This window comes from Emys orbicularis, chromosome 7 (assembly GCF_028017835.1).
Source record: "Emys orbicularis isolate rEmyOrb1 chromosome 7, rEmyOrb1.hap1, whole genome shotgun sequence".
In the NCBI taxonomy this organism is placed as follows: Eukaryota; Metazoa; Chordata; order Testudines; family Emydidae; genus Emys; species Emys orbicularis.
Genome location: NC_088689.1, coordinates 18,758,839 through 18,784,830, shown reverse-complemented (window position 1 = coordinate 18,784,830; position 25,992 = coordinate 18,758,839). Strand labels below are relative to the sequence as shown.

The following is a 25,992-nucleotide window of genomic DNA, read 5'->3' as shown; positions in this document are numbered from 1 at the left end:
CTGCTAGCAGTTGAGGTGTGAACACCAAGGGAGGAGAAACTGCTTCTGTAGTTGGATAGCCATTCACAGTCTTTGTTTAATCCTGATCTGATGGTGTCAAATTTGCAAATGAACTGGAGCTCAGCAGTTTCTCTTTGGAGTCTGGTCCTGAAGTTTTTTTGCTGTAATATGGCTACCTTTACATCTGCTATTGTGTGGCCAGGGAGGTTGAAGTGTTCTCCTACAGGTTTTTGTATATTGCCATTCCTGATATCTGACTTGTGTCCATTTATCCTCTTGCGTAGTGACTGTCCAGTTTGGCCAATGTACATAGCAGAGGGGCATTGCTGGCACATAATGGCATATATAACATTGGTGGACGTGCAGGTGAATGAGCTGGTGATGTTGTAGCTGATCTGGTTAGGTCCTGTGATGGTGTTGCTGGTGTAGATACGTGGGCAGAGTTGGCATCGAGGTTTGTTGCATGGGTTGGTTCCTGAAGAAGTGAGGTTCTTACCCACGAAAGCTTATGCTCCCAATACTTCTGTTAGTCTTAAAGGTGCCACAGGACCCTCTAGATATGTAGTTTCTAATGTATGATATGGAACAGTTAAAAATAACAGGGTTCATCAAAAATTGTTATAGTGTTTTTATAATCACTAGTTAAACTTCAGATTTTAGTGCATTCAAGCTGTGCTTTGTTAAAATATTCTTTCTTTTTATACGTGGTAGTGAATTCAGTGGTATGAGTTGAACCATACACAAATAAAATTTCTGTTCACTGTCTTTGCATAGGTGGGTACCAGTTTTCAGGAATTATGGTAGGTTTAAACCTTCAGCATCTTCAATTCCTCATACTTCTGTGAGGAGGTATGTTAGGATCCTGATAGAAATCATTTAGGCAGCACCAAATATCTTCACATAAACAGGATTTGACTAATTAAAAGTAAATAGACAGGAAGCTAATAGAACAATGAAAAGTACTGATAGTTTTTTTTTTTTTTAATAAAGAGAGGTTTGGAGAGTGAGTGTCTTCTGAACTGTCATCTCTGTGTTGTTATCCCTAGAAATGTTCTGCCTTAACTGAGCAGCCTATTGCAGACCAAGGGTCTGCTGTATATTGAAACTAAACTCTCAGTAGCAATACAAAATGCCTCTAAAGATGTGCTTTGTCATCTATTGTCATTAAAATATTCAACTCCTTCTTCACTAAAACTGCCCTGGAGCTTTAATAGACATTGTGTTAAGTATTCTACAAAAGACAAAAATAAGGACAGATTCCTGTCCAAAGTTGTAAGGATAAATACATTAAAAAGTACATACATACATGTAAGTACCTAAGATAGATAGACAGAACAATGAGGCTAAAACAAAATATTGAATAGCTGTCCATTAAGTGAGCACTGTCTATCCTGTGCACTGAATGAGGCCGGGGTCCTGTGGGAAAAAAGTGAGTTTGATCATGTAATTAAAAATTGTATCATAATTAGGGCTCCGTGTCTGTCGCAGAAGTCATGGATTCCGTGACTTTCTGCGACCTCCGTGACTTCTGCAGTGGCCAGTGTGGCTTACCCCAGGGCTGCCCAAGCAGTTGGCTCTGGGGACAGCCGCTCAGGTGGTGCAGGGGACAGTCACTCAGGCGGCCCCGCACCGGCTGCTACTCGGGCAGTCCCAGGCAGCTGGTGCCGCTGGCCCTGCCCTCCCCAGCAGTGGCCCCCCAGTCCTCCCTCCAAACAGCAGCTCCCCAGCCCCTCCCTAGCAGTATTCCCGGGGGCGGCCAGAGCAGCCACTGCTCAGTGGTCCCTGGCAGCTGATGCTGTTGACCTCCCTCACCCCAACATTTAGTCAGGGGTATTTATAGTATAAGTCATGGACAGTTATTGCCCGTGACCTGTCCATGACTTATACTATAAATACCCCTGACTAAATCATAGCCTTAATCATAATATATATTCACAAAGGGGACTTAATTAAGGTTTCACAGGTAACCTTAAATCTGATATTTCCTAACTTTTGACTGCTTGATTATGCAACCTTAAAAATTTTCTTTTAATTTTGTTGGAGTATAATATAGTGTATATTTACTGTAACATAGGTAATTGAACAAATTATTTGTGTTGCCTTTGTTGACACTGTGAAAATGTACCAAACCCCCGAATTATTTAAAAAAAAGAAAGTGTGACGGGTCCCCTTGGGACTGTCACCTGCTGTGCTGAAATTACCTCTGAGCCCATTTTCCCTGCCAGCTTGGGACTTCAGAACCCTGCCTTGTTGAGCCAGACACGCTAGCCAGCTGCAAACACAGACCCAGGGTCTGGTCCACTCTCCCAAAGCTGCAGACTTAACTGAAAACAGCTCAGCAGGTTACCTGTCTCCAGCACCCAGACACCCAGTTTCCAAATCAGACAAATAAACTTCATTGTTTTAAACATTTCTCCTGCATGATCTGCAGTGTCAAACTGATCATAATTTAGGTGTTCTCAACAGTATCACATGCACCTTCTTGGGGAAAATAGATGTAAAAAAAAAATCTATTAAAAACAGAGTAGTTGCCTTTTAAAAACTCAACTTGTCTAAAAATTACCACACAGTAGTATCAGAAATTACCGCATTTTCCTCCTTAGGAGGTAGCTGTGGTAGCTGTAAAGGAGGTTTGCAAATGTTAGCTTTTTAATAATATCTCTTGTACATACATCAGCATGGGACAAATATGAAATAAGTAGATTTTCCTATAAGTGAAAGAGAACTGACTACTGTTTTTGTAGTACAGTAAAAGCTTTGTTATCCAGCATGGTTGGGGAGTGAAATACCAATTTTCAAAGAATTATAATACAATAAAATGAATAAAGTATAAAGTACATTAGTACTGTATACGGGTATTCACCCATCTAGTAGTAGTACTGCACTGCAGAGTGGTTGGTTTTTTGACGCACATAGGTGTATACAAGTAAAGTTTTCTATACAGTTGGTTATCTTATGATACTACATAGCACTATGGGCAGCGCATGGCATAAACCCAGATCACTAAAAATACACTTAACACAAAAGCTATACTGAACATAATTTAATCTTTCTTTGATGATTCAGAAGGCACGTCAGGATCTTGCAGTGTCTCAAGGGTCATCATTATCAACTTCAATTATCATTGTAGATGTAGAAGGTGTAGGAGATTGGGCTGAATCTGTAATGACCCTATGATACACCCTGGAAGCTGCTTTTGAATAAATCCCTGCAGGGCCGCCCTCCTTGGGGAGGGAAGGAAGAGGACTGCCCTGCAGGGCACTCTGGTTCTCCGCGCCGCCGCCCCCTACAGGGCAGCCGGAGCGGAACAAGAACAAAACAAAACAAAAAAGCGGCCGTGCCGCCCTAGGATTGGGCAGAATGCCGCCTCAAACAATCTGCCGCCCCAAGCACCAGCTTGCTCAGCTGGTGCCTGGAGCCGGCCCTGAATCCCTGGTATCACCTTGCGTACTTGTCTTCTGCCTCTTTTGCATAAAAGTAGAGTGCAGAATGTGCAATTGCATAACCTCCTGGGCAGTATACTAGTCCCGGTTACTAGATTGAAGATTTGTATTGGGAGATATGAGAAATGCTGGATAATAGAGCTTTCCGGTTGATAAAGTGCCAGATAACACAGCTTTTACTGTACTTGTGATCTTGACAATCAAAGATCAATTCCTTGCTCTGCCAGAGACTTCTTGTGTGATCTTGGGCAAGTCACTTAGCCTCTCTGTCCATCTGTAAAATAGGGATAATAGTACTCCCTGCCTCTCAGAGGTTGTGAGAATAAATATATTAAATACTGTGAGGTGCTCAGACACTATGGTGATTGGGGCCATATAGCTATCATAGAAAGCTTTACAGCAAATGTGCAGAATTGGGAAGTCCTTCTCAGTCTTATTTATGGGGACACTACTGCTATATTGTAATACATCTGGTATTTACCATGTGTTTTAAAAATAAATTGACTTCTGATTCCTTTGGGTACTTCAGAGGGCTGGGAGTGGGAAAGGGCATTATTACATTCTAGTAGATTGTGAAACATATCTTTGTTTTTCTTAATTAAAAATTGCAAAAGGGCTAAACTTTCTTTCTCTAAACACAGCCAAATGTGGTAGGCACCAGTTGTATAACCAGCAAGGAAAGACGCGTATCAATTACTCCTAGCAAGTCTTTTAGAATTTTGCATTTCAGTAGTTCATGTCTGTTTCTAATTAAGTTTATAAACTCTTGAAATCAATTTGAAGTGAGTATTTCTAAATCCAGCCTGATCCTTGATCACAAAAGGTATTTAAACAGTGAAGATAGTGCTAATTCGCTGTAGCCAAGCAAATTCGTCAAGTCTCTTCTTAGTATGTGAAGAAGGCGGGGGGGAAGCTAACATCCAAATGAAATGGAAATGATCACTCTTGGATTTTCCATCACACTAGTTAAGTCTTTAGAATTAGAAGAAGGATCACACCATAAGATCATCTTCTTGGACCTTAGCTGTTCTAGTGTTTCTTAAAGACAGGAAAGATAATTTAATCTATTTTAGTTGATTTTATTGAGCTACTTTTTCAACCATCAGTGACTACAGACAAAAGTTTAATCCGTGCAATTTGTAGGAAGGTCACAAAAATTAACCCCCATAAAAGTTTAATTTGTGCACCTTTTTTATGTTAATATGTACAAATGTTATGCACTTTTAAGCAAAATGTTAACCTCTTGAAAAGTTGGAAGAAATGCTTTCAAGATGTTCCTCAAAATAACATTACATACCGTATATACTTGTTCATACGTCAAATTTTTTTAGTAAAAAAGGGAAGCATCAGAGAAGGGGGTCGGCTTATGAACGGGTATAGAGAGGAGAGGTGGGACACAGCCCCTCCCCCCCCCCCGACAGAGGGGGCAAGGAGAGGCACCTCAGCCAGCAGACCCAGAAGGGAAGAGGCGGGGCCAGAGTCTCTCCTCTTCTGGCCACGCTGCTCTCCCCCCAGCCTCCGAAGCAGCTGCAGCTCTAGGGCTGGCAGGCTGCGGCCACGCCGCCGGCCTGGCCTGCCAGAGCAGCTCCGGCCAGGCCAGACACATCCTCCCCTGACCCCCAGCTTCTCCCACCCCCCACCCTCCCCCAAAAAATTTCCCCACCAGTTGCTGTCCTGGCCCGTCAGGGTAAGCAGATGGCAGGCCAGGACACTTTGTTTACTTAGGTTTACCTCCGTGCCTGCGGACGCTTGAGGTAAACAAACCATCTCGGCCCACCAGCAGCTTATCCTGATGGCCCGGGAGCCAAAGTTTGCTGATCCCTGAATTATAGGGTCGGCTTATGAATGGGTCATAAAAATTTGCCATTTTTACTTGTCCATCTTGGGGGGGGTCGGCTTATAAACTAACCGGCTTATGATCGAGTATATACGGTATATTTGTTTTTATTAAGACAGTTGCATATGGTAGTTGCACAGGTGACAGCTGTGTTCATTTTTATATTTCTCCAGATAATTTGTCTTGGAACTTTCCCATAAAAATTGGAAAGATTAGGAATGAGTCCACATATCAATTAGATTTTCATCCAGGTTTACGTAGCCTAGGAAATGTACCTGTACTGTGTTCACTTTGACCTTACATTTCCTTACAATTTTTTCCAGAACTAAATAAACAAGGTATTTGTGTGATTGCTAAAAATCTCCTCATGGAACTATCCCTTGGAATTTCAGATGTACTTTTCAACATTTATTCTTTTGATATTGCTTATGTATTTTGTGCTAAACTATTTTGTAGTGTTCACGTAAACTGTTAAACAGTTGCCACATTTCACCCAAAGGCCATTTTGGGTGTGCTTGATGTGATCCCTATGTATGGTTTATATATTAATTAAAGGGCAAGAAGCTGTGAGGTTCTGAATACCTCTCAGAATGGGCACCTTAGTTTAATAAGTATTTAAGGGTCTTTTAACTCAAACGATACACTATAAATGTTAAGATCATTTGGAATTATTGAAAGTCATCGGTTCTGCAACGATAGTTCCAGAACAATTAATTGTAAAGAAGAAATGTATTGGTTCAAAATATGACTACATAAAAATCCTTTTCTTCTCTAAGCCATTGTGTGTGATCATCTGCTGTAGGGAGGCAGACCATTAATATTGTGAATCCATTTGTAATGCTTTTGTTTTTTGCCCATATTCCTTCTGCTACTAGTATTTCAAAAATTGTGTGCTCAGTTTACTGACCTAAGTATAGCTGCCTTTTAGTGAATATAGACAATACATAGAACTCCACAGGACCCCAACCACGGCTCTTTGTATTCCTGTGGAATGTATAAAATAATTGGGAATCCTCATCTAAGTTATCTTCAGAGAGATTGTGTGGCACCCAGTTTTTCTTATTTAAATATTTTCAGTTATCCATATACCATATTTTAACAACCAGTGAAAGAGTACAAGCCTAGGGAATGTAATAAGTTTTGGAGTTCCTGGATAAAGACAACTTTGTGAATTGTGATGGCAAAAACCATTACTTTTCCAAAAGCGAAATACTTGATATTTTTGAAGTTGTATGGGTTCTGTTCAAACTTTGCTTGAAAAATAAAAATCTTCAAAATATTTATGCAAAATATTGAAAGGAAGGATAATTTTGGGAACTACATGTCAAAATCTACCTTACCGTGGTAAATGTCCTATTTGTAGTTTCTTCTCCAAATCTATGATAAAATAGCATTTCCATGCCCTAGTTGTTAGTATTGAGGCAAGTCTACTACATGTGTAAGTTTATCATGTGACTAAAACTTTTCCTCACTTGTGAATATCAAGAAATCAGGAAAAGGATTGTTAAAATTCGTGAAACCGTTTTTCACACTTGTAAATTGTTCAGAAAAAATGGACAAAATTCTAAAAATAGTTGACAGGATAAGGTGGACAATTCAGGCTGAATTGTTTCGTGTAGAGGATAACCAACATATGGAATTAGTTACCAAACACGATAAAAGTTAAAAGTATAATTGAGCCCAGATATACAGCAGCTGCTGTTAGTGGCCCCAGGGATATGTGCTGGGCCTGCCTCCTCCTCTCACCGAACTAAGAAGAAGCCACTACGGGGACACTGGATTCCGCAGCTAACTCTTCAAGGGAAAACCTTTTTGTAAGGCCTTCACTGCTTCAGACCGTGTTTACTCTTCCTCTGCTGTCATGACATCATCCACTCTATTCATGTGGACGTTTTTAGACCATAATTGATTCCATATTTTTACTTATTTTTTCCAGTAATTGATTAATCTAATGTGATTTATGTAGCCAATCTGCTACTGCCAATCCAGTCAAACTTTGCCTCTTTCACGACGACATCTGCATTCATCTTTGTGGTTCTCAAATTTATCCATTCCTCTCTCCCTCCTCTTCACCTCGCTCATTCCCATCTCTTCATTCTTTACCCCAATGAGCACTTTCCTTTCCCCAGCTTCTCTGCAGATCCTCCTACCTGCTTTAATCTATTTATCTCCTTTGTCATTTCCACCATCACATAATTCAAAGCTACCAGAGCTTATCAGCCACGTTCCCCCAGCAGTCATGCTATGTTCATAGCCTAGCAAAGCAAATGCAACAACTTGTAACTCTTGTCCTCCATGCTTTCTTCCATTCTGTTGTTTTATTGCTGTATGTCAACATTTGGGGCTCAGTATTGTAAATTGCAGTGTGTCCCCAAGTGTCACTGAAACCTACAGGTGGTGGGGGCTCTTGTAAGGGCAGGGACCATGGGCCAGATTGGTTCACTTCATTATAGTGCTGCTTCAATTTACACCAGTTGAGAATATGGTCCTGTCTTTTATTTGTCCAAAAAGTGCTCGCCATACTTTAGACACTATATAAATATAATAAAAATATATTATTTCTGAAAAAAAGAGGAGTTTGTAAGGATATGGCCAAAAAAAAAAAAAACCAACAAGAAGATGAGACTAAAATAAATCAGAAAAATACAGGTGTGCTGTACTGGATTACTTTTCTTTTGAGTTAAATTTTTTTGTTTTAATTATTAAAGTATTTCTTGTATCAGACCCAGAATACACAGAAAACGTTATTTAGGACCTCAGTTCCTTAAAACTCAGGATAGTCATCCATAATTTTAGGGATATTATTTTGAATATCCACAGTATATTCCTTTAATTTGTTTTTAATTTGAAATGGCTGAGGAATATGTCACTAAGCCTTGGGTATCAAACATCTTCAATTTATTTAAGCTTAAAAATAAAAGCTTTTACCCATCATAAGTATAAATTAGCTTTGCAATCCTAGATGTTGAAGGATCTCAACCATCTGGAGGGACGTTCAAACTCTGACTTTATGGAGGCAGGCATGACATTATATCTGTGCACTACTTATGGCAACATAAATTAAACTGGCAGACTAGCATGATTTTGCCATATAGAAAATTACTGTTTACAGCACAGAGAGATGTTTGGATCTTGACTTGGTTTCTGTTATGTTTGTCTTGACAAAGAGTTAGGGCTTTAATTAATGGCTAAAGTTTTTTTTCTCCAGTTAGTGTTTCTTCTGTACTGCAGTCATTTTAAAATATTTCCTTAAGCAAAATGTGTTCAGAAAAGTAAAGTGAGCATTCTGTATTTATCACAGATGTCCAGTGTGCTAGCAGGTTTTAAAACTTGTATGTCTTCAATCTCAGGTAGTTTTCTGCATTTGTTTATTTGAGCAAACTGTTTTGACCAGAGAATAACAACATGTTATGTTTCTGTTCTCCCTAATGAAATCCTCAGTCTGAGTTCCCTGCCATGCCTCATGACTCCTACATATAATTCAGCCATCTAGCTGTTAGGTATGCACACAAAACTAATGATCCAACTGAATTTACAAAAGGCATTACCTCTATAGCTGAGGTTTATTACCTTTCTACCACCTCAAGCAGTCTTGGAACCATTCTCTCCTCATCTACTGCAGTTAGTTTATTTGGCCAAACTTCCTTCGTTGGTGTTTGTTGAAATTTACTTACATAAAATTAATTTTAAGTTACATTTCATCTTGGTATATGATCCAGTCAAGGTGGTACTTCTGGAGAAGTATTCAAGCTCCGAGAATTGTGCTTCCTGCGACAATAGAGGTGGCCCTCAGATCAGCATGTCAGTTGCTAAAACTCGCTAGGAAAGGGTGCTCAGCACCTCTGGTGTTTGTTTCACAGCAATAAGCAAGTTGGAGAGATGCCTTCACTTGGAGCAGGTCTTTTCCACTCAGCCTGTTGTATCAGTCTCTGAAGAAAAAGAGATCCATGGCTCCAGTACCCTCAGAACAGTATAGATTTCTCTGTAGCACTGCCGCCTTCTCCCAAGAAGATCTTCATCTATACCGAGAGACTCCGAAGAAGAGGCCTCAAAGTGCTCTAAGTCTAGGTGCAATTTCTTTCTGCTTTTATTGACAGCAATGGTTTCCAGGAGATTAAAGTGTGCTTAATATGAGCGTAGTCATTCGAATTAGTGCAGTCCAAGGAAAAAGCACTCCAGATACTTTGGGGACTCCGTTCACAACTCCCTGGCCTTTGGAGAAAAGTCTAAAGTTGAAGAAGTCTGCATCCAGGCCTACTATTAGCTGATACGATTTCCAGCACCAGAGAGACTGGGTTGTGACAGTACCACTTAGAGCTCAAGTCAAACCTTTATTTAGCCTTATTCTCTTCACTTTGGAGCTAAATCAGATGCTCATTTCAGCTGGCAGTCCTTCAGTCTTTATTTAACCAACACTTCCCGTGGGTATTGCTAATCTTCTGCAGTGGAGCCCTTCAGAAGCAATTTCATGTGGGGAAAAAGGAAGGTTACTTTTGGTAACCAGTGTTATTTAAATACTTCTACAGCTCTTCACTGGCCATTTCTCCTTCCCCACTCTTCAGAGCATAATAGCTAGATTAAATGATTAGTATGATTGTAGTGACAGTTATAAAAACTCTAAGGATAGAACAAGAAGCAATGGGCTTAAACTGCAGCAAGGGAGGTTTAGGTTGGACATTAGGAAAATGTTCCTAACTGTCAGGGTGGTTAAACACTGGAATAAATTGCCTAGGGAGGTTGTGGAATCTCCATCTCTGGAGATATTTAAGAGTAGGTTAGATAAATGTCTATCTAGGATGGTCTAGACAGTATTTGGTCCTGCCATGAGGGCAGGGGACTGGACTCGATGACCTCTCGAGGTCCCTTCCAGTCCTAGAATCTATGAATCTATGAAATGTAGTTTCAACTTCATATTCCTGTATTATTTTATGTTCACCTTAATGGTTAAATGGCTTTAGAAGGATTCCAAAATTGTGGGCCATGCCATACAACTCAGTTTAGTGTAGACCTGCATAGGCGGTGTATTCCAAGAACTCCATTTACTGGTACATAAGTCTTTTTCAGATTGCTGCAAGTAACATCTGAAAGCTGAAAGGATCTTTATGAACTTACTTTGTTGTTATACAGAAAAGATCTTCCAGAGATATTTCCAAGAATATCTTTCCATTCATCTTTAGTATTCAAATAATAAGATTCAGAATACAATTGCTTAAAGTTTCTGTTAAGGCAAGTCTGGTTTATCAAATATTGACTATTTGTCAAGTGTTTTTTGTCTTGTGGTTACTAAAGTTTTAATTCTAAATCAAAAATCAGTGATATGATTTCAGGCTCAAAGCCAGACAATTTTATAAGATGTGTATAATATTTATTGCATTTTCCTCTCTCTACCCATCCATTTTAAGGTTTAATAAGTTGTGCTTGCAGTACTGTAATTCTTTTGTCTTAATTTGTTAAACAATCACAGATGATGTTGAGATAAGATGCATTTTTCCTCTTAGGACAGAAAGTTTGCCTTTTGAATAGTGATTTCAGAGATTACCAGCTTCTTTTCTGCTAGAGTAAGTGAACTGCAAAGACTTGGCTGAGTCAGACCATCCTAAACGTTTTACTGTACTTCCTTTGTGACTTGTTCTTGCTGGTTTTAATTAAAAACTTTTTTTTCCCTGGTGAGGTGTTTATGTTAGCTAATGCTTCCTTTTAGCTGTGCTTTTAGTTGTTCCGAAGTAGTAGTTTTATATCATGAGGGATATTGGACATTCATTTTTCTTGATGAATGAGTTTGAGACACAATTGGAGACAAAAAAACTCACTTCTTGTTTTGCGTAAATATTAATATTCTTGTGTCCAGCTTGTCTGAATTGTGTACTGTATCTTTCTACTAATAGCTTATACTATTCTATTTTTCGAAAGGCTTCCTGTATCTAGCAGCTGACACAAAAGAAAACCTGCTTTACAATCAATAAAAAGCAAATTAAAATAAAATTCGAAGTCAGATATGTCATACTTTAAACTTGCCAGCTAGCAAACTATAAGTCCATTAACAGTGGTCTGTACGTCTTTAATTTAGTTTATCATTGCAGATCTGAGTTGTAAAATTCGAAAAGGTGATAGTAGACAATTAGTTTCATTTAGCTCTAAGCTCTGAAAGATCACATGATCTGAAGCACTTACAACATTTATAAACTAAATTTGTATTTGAATTGAAATTTTAGATATTTTAGCTTCCTGCAAGTTACCACTCTTTTTTTTTTTTTAAGGCATCGTTTTTGATGTTGGCAGTATAAGGCAACTCTCATCCTGACACATTGTACATTATGCTTCTTTGCAGGTTTTAACACACTAGAAATCCTTGAAATTAAATATGAAATTAGCATTTATGACTAATGAGTTTCAAAGCAAAGTGGAAACTGGTTTATAGTCTCTTTTGTATGGTAATTTCTTTAAAAGCAGCCTCAAAAGCTGCCAGTCACAGAGATCCAACTTTTATTGTTAATGGCACATTTTTGTGCCTCCCACACTGATTTTAAATTATGGAGTGATACACTGCATTGTATGACCATTAATTCTTCAGTTATTTTCTCTAAGTTACTAAATATGGAGCTAGATCCTCTAGTATGATAAGGTTGTTTTGCACAGGTTAAGCCGCACAAAGAAGCCCTAAAAACAGTATAACTGGCAACTTGAGGATACTCACTGGTTACAGGAAGCTTTGAATGGCATAGAGCCACCCAGTGGCTCCAACAAGACTCCCCCATTCTCACGCAATAGCTAGCAAATGAAACATGGAAACTGGTATTTGACAGAATATTATTATGCCCCAGTGATCCCCCACTGGTGAAAGGGCTCTTTGGGCCCTGGGCATCTAGCATAGATTAGAGCTGACCCGGGGACGAAGTTAAGGTTGTGCATGCAACTGTAATGTTTCCTTTGTGTTCAGTTATTAGAGTTCTCCCCCTGCCCCCAAATGGAGTGTTCTGAATCCAGTGAAGTAAGTTTTTGTTTCAATTTTTTTTATATTTTGGGGGGCGGGGGTTAAGTTTAGGTTTTTGCGTTGTACCAAAGGCCATAAGATCTAAACTGCAGTTACTGATCTATGAAATGTGAGTTCTTGGACTGAAACTGGAGTCTAAGCAGTATTTTTAGAGAGGTAGCACTTCCAAATGGATTTACTCCTGTCAATTCAAGCACTTATCTCAGAGTTACACAGACATTTCTACATATAGAAAATAATGTGCATCTGATCTTTGGAAGTTGAAGCTAGACAAATTCAGACTGGAAATAAGGCATACGTTTTTGACAGTGAGGGTAATTAACCATTAGAACAATTTACCAAAGGTCATGGTGGATTCTCCATTCCTGACTATTTTAAAATCAAGATTGGATGTCTTTCTAAAAGATATGCTGTAGGAATTATTTGGGGAAGTTCTATGGCCTGTGTGATACAGGAGGTCAGACTAGATTGTCACAATGGTCCCTTCTGGCCTTGGAATGTATGAATCTGTGAATTTACCTATACTCAGAAATGCAATTTTTACCTTTTGGAGAGCATCAGTGCATCCTACTGTTATATATTTGTCTGTGCTATGAAATCACTAGTGGACCTGTGTGTATAATGTCCTCTTGATACCTTAAACATGTGTCTCAAACCAGATGACAGTAGTTAAAGAAACATAAGCAATCTTACTGGGAAAATGGTCTTGATGGCCAAATATTTTGCATGGTATAGGGGTTTTATAGTGGGGTTTAAGGAAACTCGGAGTTGTGATCAGAGACAGCCTCATATCAGAGTTTAGCCGGGATATCATGTTTCTTTCTTCATTAGAAATAACATAACCGAATAAGATTTTTATGGTGACTCTCTAAATGTATCCAGTCCAGAAAAATATGAGGAATATTTTCCTAATTAGTGACTTGAAAAAAAATTGGCAGTTGTCCAATTTCTTTTCTGTTTTAAAAAGTAGTAAATGGCAATAAAACTGACACTTTAATTTTTTTTTGGCTATGTCTACTTTTTTATTTTCCTGTCATTCAGAATTTTATGTACTTAAAAGATGAGCTCTTAGCTTGTTCTTTTTTGTTTCTTGCATAATTTGAGAATTGGTGTTCATCAGCAGTCCATTAAATGAGAAAGAAGAATCAGGGAAAAGGTGTACCCTTCAGTGATAGCTTCTTCAGGTACTGCCAGCGCCCCTCAGTTCTGCCTTGATAGGCCTTTAGCCTCTTAACAGGTTCTTTGTAACTGGGCACATTTTTGTAACACATCTTCCCATATTCCTACTCTTATTTCTGCTCATTTCTGTCACACATTGGAAAAAAATGACTTTCAGGGACTGTATTGTGACTGTCTTCACTAGTCTTTTTTTCATCAAAACTGTTTGAACCCAACAACCCAAACTTGAAAAGCTGATTAAAATTTTAAAAATATGCTGCAAAGAAGTTTTGAACCATTAAGCTTTGCATGTTGTGGTGTTGATCTAAAGCATGTTTATAATTGCAACCGTGCATTTGTACAATTATGTGTCTACATTTTCTTGATCTTTCTGTGTGCTTCCAAAAGGCCCTGTCCCCTGTTACTGCCACAAACATGTAAACACAAAATCTAACGTAAAATTCGCTAACTCCCTTTAAGAAACCAGGGAAATCTGCTTGTTCAGCTGATATGAGATCATAATTAAGAAAATTAAAAAAAAAAAAAAATCTTTGGATTAGATTCAGGAATAATGTCAGAGAACAGAAAGACTTGGACTCTAGCTGTTCAAAACCTTTATAGGAATAATAAATAAAAAATAAATTCGCACAAGACTTTTAAAAAAGGAAAGCCACAGCTTAAGCTCTGAGAACCTGCAGTTGTGACACACTCTCAATGTTCACCTCGTTCTTTGTATGACTAGAATGGCAAAATACTTTGTTTTATTAAAACACTGTCTTTCACTAGTTCACTGAGTAAGTGAGATTATTGCCACAGTTACCATAATATTAATGTTCCTACACTACAGTTCGGGCTGTCAAGATCTCAAGGCATAATTTGCAAGTTTTGCTTTTCAGTTTTCTTTACAAATCTTTGAGTGTGTTTTTCAGTTGCCTTGTGAGAAAAAACCAAAGGTGAAGAACCACTGGTTTAAACTGCAGTAATCAAATAAAGGCTACTCTCTCCATACACCGCTACTCCCTCTAAAGTCCCTACCAGCTGCCATATTGCGGAAACGTTCCCTAGAATGAGGGCTGATCGAGATTGCCTTTTGGAGAACACTATTGCTACTGTTAAGTGATCACTTGGTGCTTGCTGTGTAGCAACTTAAGGCCCTCACTCCAGTATCTGAGCTGGCTGTCTCAACATTTCTCATACCTTTTGACTACAGAATGAGTATCCAGGCCAGGAAATGTAATCAATATCTCTTCTAGCAAGACAAAACACTAACCATGGGGCCTCTGGGCCAGCCCTACTGCTGGTTTCTTTTTCATTGATATTTGCCAAGCCATTAGTCCATAACAACAGCTAGATACTACAAATCGGCAAATGATTAAAAATATCAGCTGGTAGCATTCTCTTTGACTTGAGGATGCCAGAAGTTAAGGTTGCAAGTGCATACCAGTAATTTAAGGGTACAAACCATTACAAGGGTGTTATGATTATCTCAGAAACAAGCATTCCCAGGAAATTCACAGTTAAATTTAAAGAAATTCAAACATATTAAGATATAGAAATAGATGGCTAAGGCACCCAAAACTTTCACTCTGCACTGACACAGTGTGTGTGTGTGTGTGTGTGTGTGTGTGCGGGGGAGGGGTTGGGGCGGCGGAGGTGCAATCCCAGTATCCATAAAATTAGTTTATTCTAACCTGGAATGGTCACAAACACTAAAATGCATTGATCATAGTATTATAGGTATTGCGTGGCTTCAGCTTTAACTGGTCTACAGTGAAATGTGTAAAAATCTCTTTTGAAATCTAGTGGTTTTAGCATGATCCTAATTTAATGATGATGGTAGTTTTTTGCATGGCAGCTAGGACTGTGATAAATAGGAGACATAAATAAAGTGTATGTAATTCAGCTATGTCAAGCAATTTTGGTTTAAAAAATAAAAATCAGCAGATGACTAGTACGTAAATGACTTTGTGTGTTTGGAAAAAAAAAGTGGAGAGGGCAAATATGTTTTTAAATTAACTTTATTCAACAAAATTTCCATATAAACTTTTAGCTTAGAGGTTTTAGAGATTGACTAACCGCATATTATTTCTTGGAAGCCTAAACATAGCAATTTTCCCAAATTTTGCTGAGCTTTCAGAAATATTTCCATTCATGCTTTGTGACTTGTTCTGGATAAATTACTTGAAAGAAGAAAAGAAAACTTAAGATCAGTGTATACTCTTAAAAAAATTAGATGATATGCACTTTGCTATAAAATTACCCATTTTTATTCAAAGTGTTTCAAAGTCTGTTTCCCATTTGGAGAAGAAGTTTTAAATTGATTTATTCTATACTCTGGCATAAGCCTCCAGAAAATTGTTGCAAATCAATATGAGAACATGTGAGAGACTAAATCACTGGATAATACTTCTGTTAAAGTTTGCCAGTTTGAAGTAGAAGCATAAACCAGTTTGGGTTTCTTTAAACCAGAACCATAATATGGGTAGCCAAAGTTTCATATTGAGTTGTATTGAGGCTTTTAAAGCTGTGTGCATTTTTGGAACGATCCTTCCACTGGTAACTAGGAGCCTCAACTTTTTACACTGACAACCGCAGTTGGCTCTAGGTTCTTAAAACCTCATCCTCTGTAGTGTTGAATTTTTAAATCCTTTGCCTTTTTCAATATGTAACTAATGTCCAGTTTCTGCTGTGTAGCTGTATGGAACCATAAAGTAATCTGATCCTGTACATTCTAGTAAAATGAGTGTTTATTTTTCTACATTTCCTTGCTATGTACTATAAAGGAAGGATAGACATGGGTGTTAAAGGTGGGGGAGTAGCATTGGACATGAAACATTCTATAGATTGTAATGAAATAATTCTGAGTAAAGAGAATTTGCATGGATACAAATCCTAAGTCGTCATAATACAAATCTACTAGTGGGTTTACCCTTAAGAGACAGATGTTGTATATGTAGTTTTGGGGGAGATCCAACAGTTAACTAAATCTAATAAAAGCAGTAATGATGGGTGAGTTCACCCTAATCTAAGTGCATATAAAGTTAGGGTTAGGGTTTAGGGTTAGGATTTGGGTATTTCATCAGAGTAAAGTCTAGAGTAGTGGTATTTTTGAAACCTTAAATTATTTCTTGGACCAGTTGGTTCTAGAGCATACAAGTGATAATCATTTCCCAAATTGTATTAAATAACACACTAGAGTTGGTTGAAGAAGTAACTATGTTTAGTCAAGCCATCAGGTAATAGTGACCACAAAATAATTAAATTCAATGTTTTCAAGGGAAGAATTGCACCAAAAGTAGCACTGTGGCATTATAGTTTAGAAAGGAGATTTAAAAAAAATAAATAAACAAGGAAACTATTCAAAAAGAGCCTGAAGTCAAAAGTGAGGAAATGAAAATCCTTAGGCTCAGCATGGAGGCTGCTTAAGCATACCAGAATTGAGTCACTGAAAATATATATACCCCTAAACAAAGAAAGGGAAAGGAAAGGAATAAAATGATATTGTTAAATGACAGAGTCCAAGAGATTGAGTTAAACAGGTATCCTTAAAGAAACAAACAAACAAACAAAAAGAGAGAAATCCAGACCAACTGATAACAATAGAAAGGAACATAAACTATGACAAAAGTAATGTAAGATGAAAATTAGAAGAGCCGAGAGAGAATTAGCTGAAGCCAAAAAATTTTTTTTAAATATATCAGAAACAGGAAACATGCAAGAGATTCAGTGAACCTGTATACAACCAGGCAGTAAAAGGAGAAATGGAAGAGGATACAAACATAGGGTAGCTGAATGGTTACTAAATGGTTGTAGTGGCCTTCGTGGCAGAAATAATTACCCTAAATCAGTGATTCTCAACCCGGGGCCCCTTGGGGGTGGCCGTGAGCAGATTTCAGGGGGTCCTCCAAGCATGGCCAGTGTTAGACTAGCTGGGCCACAGGGCAGAAAGCTGAAGCCCCACTGAATGGGGCTGAAGTCCGTGGCCCTGAGCCCTGCCACCCGGGGCTGAAGCTGAAGTCTGACCAATGTAGCTTTGTGGGGGCCCCTGGCAATTGCCCTGCCCTAACACCAGCTCTGGCTTTTATATGTAGAAAACCAGTTACTGTGGCACAGGTGCACCGTGGAGTTTTTGTAGCATGTTGGGGGGGCCTCAGAAAGAAAAAAGTTGAGAACCCCTGCCCTAAAACTTCTCTTTTTAGGTAATAAAGATAAAGCATTGCCAGAGACTGAGGGATCGAAAGAGGAAGTGTTGAGATAATTTAAGAAAATAATAACAAATCCTCAGGACCAGATTTCATTGATAAGAGGCATAAGAGATGGAATTGAGAAAAAGAGCATTTAGGGTGAATTTCAAAAAAACTTCTTGACAGTGAGGTGTATGATGTCGTCTTCCCAGGATATGCGTAGAAACTCTCTTCTGCAGGACATTAAAAACTGGACTGGGGGGAAGGGGAGAGGCTAGGAAATACACTGTAAATAACCTTGAATGGTCCTGAGAGTGAACTGGTTGATCAAGTCTTTTCTGCCTCCAACATCTTTAATTTTATGAGCCTTTTGAGACAGAAGAATAAAGCGCACAGAATTGGGGGGAGAAACAGAGGTCATCGCGTGGTTCATGAGAATATACTGTGAGAAAGTGTGGTGAGAAAAAGCATCTTTTCATTTTATTTTTTTAATTATAACAGTTTCTCCAATGAGTAAGGTTGCTGAGCTGCCCTTTCTACTTTAGCTGCATCTGGCAGATGGTAACCCATGAGAAAATTGGGGAAGGAAACTAGGAAAACACTAGTTAAAACTATTTTAATAAGACACAGAAGCAAGATTAGTTGTTGGGCTTTTTTCATGCTTTAAAAAAACACAGTTTCATTTACATTAATATACTACAGCTTTCATTCCAAGCTGAGATGAGAGCGGCATGCTGTTTTGCACCTATGTAACAGCACAGTTACACAGAGAAGGGACATTGGCACTCGTATTTGCAATAATTATAAAAGTACAATTAATTGTCTTTAATGTGCACTTAATATTCAGATTTAGCAGCAGCAGCAGATTTCTGATTTTTATGTTTGTCAGGTCATTTCTTCTTTAAACAATACCAGAGCCCAATCTGTTTTTATTTTCCATTAAATCCTCTGGAAGCCATCCTATTTAAGGTAGGATGGCTTCCAGAGGATTTAAATGAATAAAGTGAATACTTTCCTACACTCATATGATTTTGGCACTAGAACAGTAGCAACTGGAAGCTGACTAAATTGTTTCTTATGGATTTGGTATTGTGGTGACAGAACTTCTTATTCACCCTTTATAAAAGCCTAAAAAGTGTACCTGAGATTAGTTTAGTGATGACTTAAAGTTCAAGTAAAACTGTTCCTTTTTCAGATGCAGTTTGAGTCATATTTATTTAGTCATTGAAGTACTTTCACAGCAGGTTCTTTTTATCACATAACTTTATTTTTTTATGGGGTTGATAAATTATATTCACAAGAGACAGATAATCTCTCTGGTGTTTAAAAGAACACCTATGGGAAGGATTGTATTGTTCTGGTCTTTATGTAACATCTGTAAGAATCATGAATGGGCATTGAATAAGAAGCGTAAAACATAAATACGATCACTAAAAGCATAAGTTAGGGGGCCATGCATATCTGAGTTTAACATATTGCCCTTTAAGACAGTTTTTACGTGCACATACACACAGTCTCTGCAGTTGTGTCGATGCTGAACTCAGGATGATTCTTGCTTCAGCAGTGTTCAGAATAGTTGCAAGTTTCCTTGATTGCCCTGTGAGGGTGCATTTTTCTGAAGACTTATAAAATGGTGCCACTGTCCAAGTAGGCATTGGTCTACTGCGTGGTTTGAGAAGCGTCGTTCTCCCCCAGAAAATACTTGCCCACAGCTACGCTAAAACCCCGATAGCAATAAGTATGTTGCATGGTCTGATTCCAAAGAGGACAATGCACTAAGACCTGATGTAATGAGTAAAAGTGAGCTAAGCATATAAAACCACACATTCAACAACCCAAACAAAGTTCAACTGAGCCAGTGAAGACTGTAGAGAAGTTGAAGGTGCAGTAGCTTTAGTTACTGTAATACATACAATCTGGGGCCAGGAGCAATACAAGCCAAAAGATTCATTTGCCCACAATATCTGGTTTCAGTTTTAAATAGAAGTAATAAATATCAACAAGTAAGTAAAGAACAGCCCTAAAAGTGCTCTCTTCAGACAACTTGTTATGAAGACTAGTTTTGGCACCAGTCCAGTTCAGGTTGCAATGCTTGGCCTAAAGGTGTAGTAAGTACAAACTTTTGTCTCCTATTTAAGAAGTTAAAATAACTTTAATTGTGTCACCTTCTGAGGCTGAACTTGCAAATTTTGTTCTCTTTGAACTTTCACAAAGAATGAAAATAGTATAGAGGAGTGGGAAGAACTGGTAGAAAAACAAATCCATTAGGATACCGGAAAGGTATTGGCTACACATCAAAAAGCCTAATGGATTTCAAAGAGGGAGAAAAAGCCAAAACAAAGTGTTTTTTACTTCAGTGTTTATCTAAAGCAAGTGCCAGCAATAATTAGTGGAGAAGTGAATCTTAGCATGTACTATTCAGATTTTCTTCTTTCACATCACTCTATCCTACTCAAGAAGGACATTGTACCTTTATGTAAGGAATCACAACAGATAAAAGTAATGAAGTCATTCTGAACTGGATGAAATTTAATGAAGCTCTATTTTACGTATTAATATCCGGATTCAAGCAATCAGCAGAAAAATTCTGATTCTGCAAGCTTCAGTGGTGACTTTCAAAGGAAAAACATTGTTAGTGACCTCTTTTGTTTCTTTGTAATGCATAAAGAAGGCCTGAAAGGGGTTTTAAAACTTTTTTTTCATAGTGAGGGTCACATTTTAATAGACATTCTCATGAACCACCTCCCATTCCCCATCACATACGCCCATCTCCCCCCTCTTTCATGATAACTCAGCCTACCTATGCCAGCTACAGAGGTTGCTTACATGGAAAGAATATTGCATTTTTTAACCTTTCGTGTAATTTAGGTGTTGGAAACAAGGCAAACCAGCACCATGTAATTAGCCAGCTCTCCAAAGACCATCAGCAGGTACTCCAAGGGCCACCAAAGACACCAGTGTGGCAATACTGGACTAAAGGATTCAGCATGAAAATCTGTCTAGTTTACGTTACTTGTAGTTTGTTCAGGTCTATTCTATTAACTGCCTGCAAAGAATTTCAGGTGCACTTTGGAAAACCCATTAGAAAAATATCAACCTCAATTTTGGAGGGCTCTATTTTTTCCTCTTTTTAATTAAAACTCTTTACCCATAAAGGAATTATTAGGATTTCCACATTGGTGGTTTGATTGAATCAGCAGAAGACATCATCCCAGTTGTTTATAATTCATAATGCCAAGGGAAATGGTGTAGAATGGACTCCAGCAAGATTCATTTGAGGGGGGTCTTAAATCTTACACCCTATGGGAAATGGATTTTTTTACATTGGGGTGGCAGCTTTAGTTGTAGTGAAGCACAATTTTTTGACACAAGTAAATTTGAAATATTAAAGAGAGTGTTAGAAAATTTTTATGTATATACATGGATCATGAAATGGCTTTATACCTGCCCATAAGAACTTTGTAACCAAAGCATCTTCTGAGCCTACAAAAATATTTGGTACTCTTCGCATAGCTTATGTCTTATATACTTACATTGTAATGAATGTCTTTTTGCTCTGTTTTCACTTAGCATTCAAATCTACTTTCCAAAAGTAGCTTTTAAGCTGATTTTTATATTAATGGCCATGTAAACCTAGTGTTCAGCAAAGTCAGTGTTTTCTTTAAACAACACTTTGTAAAAACCTTATTAATGTATCATGCAGCTGCTTGAGGCATATGGCTAGTTGTTCTCTTACTGAAGTAAAAACTTTGTTTCCCAGTTACTCTAGAACCATTTTGCCTGAGATGTAAACACCTACATAAATGAGAATTCAGCAATAGCAGCAACAACTGAATGCAAACAATCGAAGTTTTAACTTATTCAGCACAATACTCTTGCATGGTGCTTGTTAGAATAAATCAGAGTGGTATTGTACATTAGGTTAATAAAATGCAACTATGGATGAGGCTTGCTGCCTGTCTGGGTCCTGAAAGCCTAGGGAAATTTGTCAGGCCAATGCTGTCAACCCTGTTTATTGGATCTCAGGACTATGGTATGAGACTGGGAAGGGTTAAGTAATAAAGGACACATGCTGAACCTCATTCCACTACTGGACCCAGCTGATGGGTATTCATGGAAGAGTGCAAGAGAGACTAGGAGTTGGTCGGGGATAAAGCTGTATTCAGTTTGGGAAGAAATTTTGTTGCCTCGTTTATACCCCAGAAAGAATTGTGTGAGCACCTTTCTCTGCCAGCGAAACAGGGAGCCCGTGCTATAGCAATAACATTTGGAAACAGTGTAGTTGTCAAAAACAACACTGCTCTATGGCAACTGTAGGAAGCCCATTTTGATCAATTATATTGGAAAATAGTTTCAAATACAGTATTGCTTCTGGCACAGATCTCCCCTGAACACAAATTTAAATATAGCTTTTTATGTGTGTTAGAAACAGTGAACCTAACTACTTCAGGTGGGTAGATGCATGATGTATTTTCACTCCTCATGGATACCTGCTTTTCAACTTATGATTTACGTTACACCAGAGCCCATGCATATAGATCAGCTCAAAACAAAGTTATCTTATTCTTTAGTACTAAAGAGAGAACATAGGTACATTACCTTTTCTTAATCAAAGAAAATAAGGTGAGGAAATGCATACTAACAAGGACAATATGTTTATTAATTTGTGTTTATTTCTTTTTGCAGTTGATGAAGGTTGTATTAAAGAGCTGGGCCGAGTTCGGGTTCTTCACAAGAGAATTGTAATGCCTTACAGCATGTATAAGAAAAGACGGAAGGGGCCAAGTGATGAAGCCAGCGTTCAGCAGTATGCAAGTTTGGTGGGACAGACATGTTCAGAAAGGATGTTGTTGTTTAGAAGTTGAAGAGTTATTAAATGGCTCTTCTACGCCACTATATTTTATTGCACTGCTGTTGGATGATACATAATACAGTTCTGTATGACTATTAAAATAGAGCAGTATAAAATATAGGTATCTGTAATAGGCTATTGTGAATACATGGTAGTATACTTACAAGCAAAATCGGTTAACACTTCAAATGATTTACAGCAAGGCTTCAGCAATATGTAGAGTGTCTTAGCTAAACTTGCTTGCAGGAATTTTTTAAAATTAGGTACTTTTGGCCTTTCTTTGCATTCTGAATACCTTAAAGTACCCAAGTGAACTGAATACCAAATTATTATTTTTTTCTGTAGAGGCAAAGGTTAACCGTAACTCTCCCCCGGATGAACAATACATCTATTAGAAAATCTCTCATATGGCTCCCTGGAAATCTGTGATAAAAATTGTGGAAGTTGTAGTGAAATGTATATAACTCTTAGGTTTGTACATGAACTATTGCAAGAGACTTGAAGTGTGCAGTTACTTAATACAGAATGCTGCACTATTATATCATACAGTTTATTACCATGTAATGTAAATATATACAGGGGGCTCATAATTTCACTGGAACCATTTTATGTTATTTTTAAATAATGTGTATTACAGTGACGGAGATCACACTGAACTTGGAAATTAGATTGATTTCTCAATGAAAAGGGTGATAAAGTTTTGGAAAGCTTTCCCCTTTAGAGAGAAAACTGAGAGTAGTTCCGTTATAAAATTACCAAAGAGATACAGCTAAGTGGTATAGTGGGTAAATATGCTAGCCTTATACTTTTGCTGAAAAGGGTTCATATCGGAATGTGGATCACGTGTGAAATGAGTTTGGTAGTTAGCTCATGCTCATGTGTACATATTACAAAACCATGCTCAAAAAACACCCAGGCCTTGACGTGAAGTACCACTGCTATTCCGCATTGAGGTTCATTTGAAGAATTGTGTGGGGAAACTTGCACAGCACCTACCTGTTCTGTACGCCTTATAGCTAAGAGTGTTAGCATCCCTGGCTTTCATTTACACTGCAGCCACTCATAGGATGACACATTTCATTTTATTTTTGAATAAATATTTGTACTAGTTAAAAATTCAAGAGGTTATGTTGCTTTGTTATAAGCGCTATATTATCTCATATATTTGAATATTATGTGTGCTCTTTTGCCATCTTTGTGTCAGTATCTGCTGATAGAACCCAGTTTTTAGATAGTTCATCAATAGATTGCAATATCATAAAACTCCACACATTTGGAGTTTTGTTAATGTTTTTGCTAAAGCAATCAGTACTTAAACTGAATCAGTTTGAAGTTACATATTAGCCTTTCAAGAAAGTGATTCCTGTTGGAAAAAAAATATCTTTAGGTGCTTACACTCTAATGTACATAACCTGTGGATTTAAAAACCATCTTCAATCCTTCAGGAACCTTGATTTAATTTTAAATAGAAGCCATGTACAAACTTTGGCACTAATGATAATTAATTGGAAATGGAACAAGAATAACTAATTGAGGTCCAAGCAATGCAATTCAAGCAGACATTTTTTCTTCCCTTCTACTCTCCAATTTATGATGATCATAATATTGGTTTCAAATTCAAGTCCAAGAATATTTTTGAGAACTCTTTTGTATTTTACTCAACATGGTTACTGCATTGGTTTAGTCAAAGTCAAGTGGCAATAAAGAAATGATTATGGGTGTTAGCATCGCATCAAAAGTATGATGGTCAACCAGTTAGAATTCAGAGGTAGTTTGCATATGCTGTAATTCACATAGTTTATCCATGATTCAGCTGATGGTATTTTCACAGAAGAAATACCTACAGTCTTGTTTTTCAATGTGGCCTAAACAGTTGATTTCTTTCTAAAGAGGAAATACTCTTCCTACACTGTGTTAATGCTTCTTTGAGTGATGCACAGTGACAACACAAATTAAAATATAACCTTTATAATACTTTCTACCTACAAACTATATTGAAATGTAGTAATATCCAAAAATAACTTTTAATGTAATATACATTTATACAAATTGATCAGAAGGGCAGAAGCTCCCAGGGGTTTTGGTATTAAAATTCAACACTATGGGTGGTAGGCTTCAGACTTATCAGGTTTATTTTGGTTTGCATTTCATACTAAGCCACCTAATTGTCTGGGGTTATTCTTTTGCATTTCATACTAAGCCACCTAATTGTCTGGGGTTATTCTTTTGAAGAGCAGAGCTCTTGCTGTGCACTCAATTAATGGAGGCACAGAAGGGTACAGAGATGATGCTCAAACTTAGGATAGGCTTTTCAAAAGCACTCAGTGTTGGCCTAGCTCTACTCCCCTTGAAGTCATTAGTTAAAGCTTGCATTGATTTCAAAGGGAGAAGAGCTAGGGTAATGCTGAATGCTTTTGGAAATCCCATCCTTAATGCCTCATAGAGAGATATTAATTTATTGTTTTTATTAAAGAATGTTACAGTTCTTGGGAAGATGCTTCGACCAGATATACAATTAAAGAAAAATGGGATATTTAAACAATTGAAATTTGAGGACTGTCAGGCTTGATGGTGCCCTGTTTAGTTTGACAAGAGAATGTACTTGTCCATTTCCTAGATGAACACTGAATAGGTGTCTCCGCTCTCTGAATTTCATTTCAATTGCAATGCTACGGCTATGTGGACTTTTTGTATTCTTTCTGCTAAACTTGACCACTTAGCTCATCCAATCTAAAAGACTGAGATCTGACTTATTTTTTCTTTTCTGTTATTTCAAAGGAGATTATTAATACAGTATTTGTCAGCACTGCTCACTCTTGTTTTGGAAATGGTACAAAATACCTAAGGTGAAATCCTGGCCCCATTGACGTCAATGGGAGTTTTGTCGTAAACTTCATTAGGGCTCGGATTTCACCACTAGTCCATTTTTAATTTAGTATAATGTCATGTTATTGAGAACTGCTGTCATTAGAATTTCTGAATTTAGGAAAAAATATTTTATACATTACTTTTTTTTCAGTGTCAGTAAAAGCTGGAAAGAATAACTCCCCAAACGCTAGGTTGACTTTTTAAAAATCTGTGTGGTTTCTAAATTAACAGAAAAAAGGTCAAGAAAATGCAAATACTAAGAGAATATTTAATTTTAATTAGAATTAGCTGGGAAGCATATTAATTTCCAACATCAAAAGACTTCAGCAAATGTAAAGGAAAGACTTGCCTGCATGTTGAGTTTATTGTATTTGTAACTGCTTTTCAGCCAGTCTGCTTGACATTTCAATACAAAAAATAAAGTGATTTCCTGTTTGCTGTGAATGATTATAAATAATTAGTAGCTATATGATTGTGGTCTTCAGTGTTTCTCTTTCTGAACAACCAAGACAATTGTTTCCTAATGTGTACAGCCAGGACACAGAAGTCAAAGGACAACATTGATTAGGTGGCATGTGTATCAACTCAAATGCAGCTTTTCTTTGAAACTACTCATTTTTGTCCTAACTAGTAAAATTAAAACAGCTGCTTACCTAATA

The 25,992-nt window shown here is 37.7% G+C and overlaps 1 protein-coding gene across 3 annotated transcripts in view; it reads left to right on the top strand.

Annotated features, from left to right (window-relative positions):
* Nucleotides 1-23,442, top strand: part of ATE1 (arginyltransferase 1) — a 153,934-nt gene extending 130,492 nt beyond the window's left edge. For all 3 annotated transcript variants that reach the window (XM_065407279.1, XM_065407277.1, XM_065407278.1), the window contains exon 12: nt 22,300-23,442. In XM_065407279.1, coding sequence (XP_065263351.1) covers nt 22,300-22,478 — 179 coding nt within the window. In that variant the 3' untranslated portion in view covers nt 22,479-23,442. The remainder of the gene's footprint in view (nt 1-22,299) is intronic.
* The last annotated feature ends 2,550 nt before the right edge of the window (nt 23,443-25,992 follow it).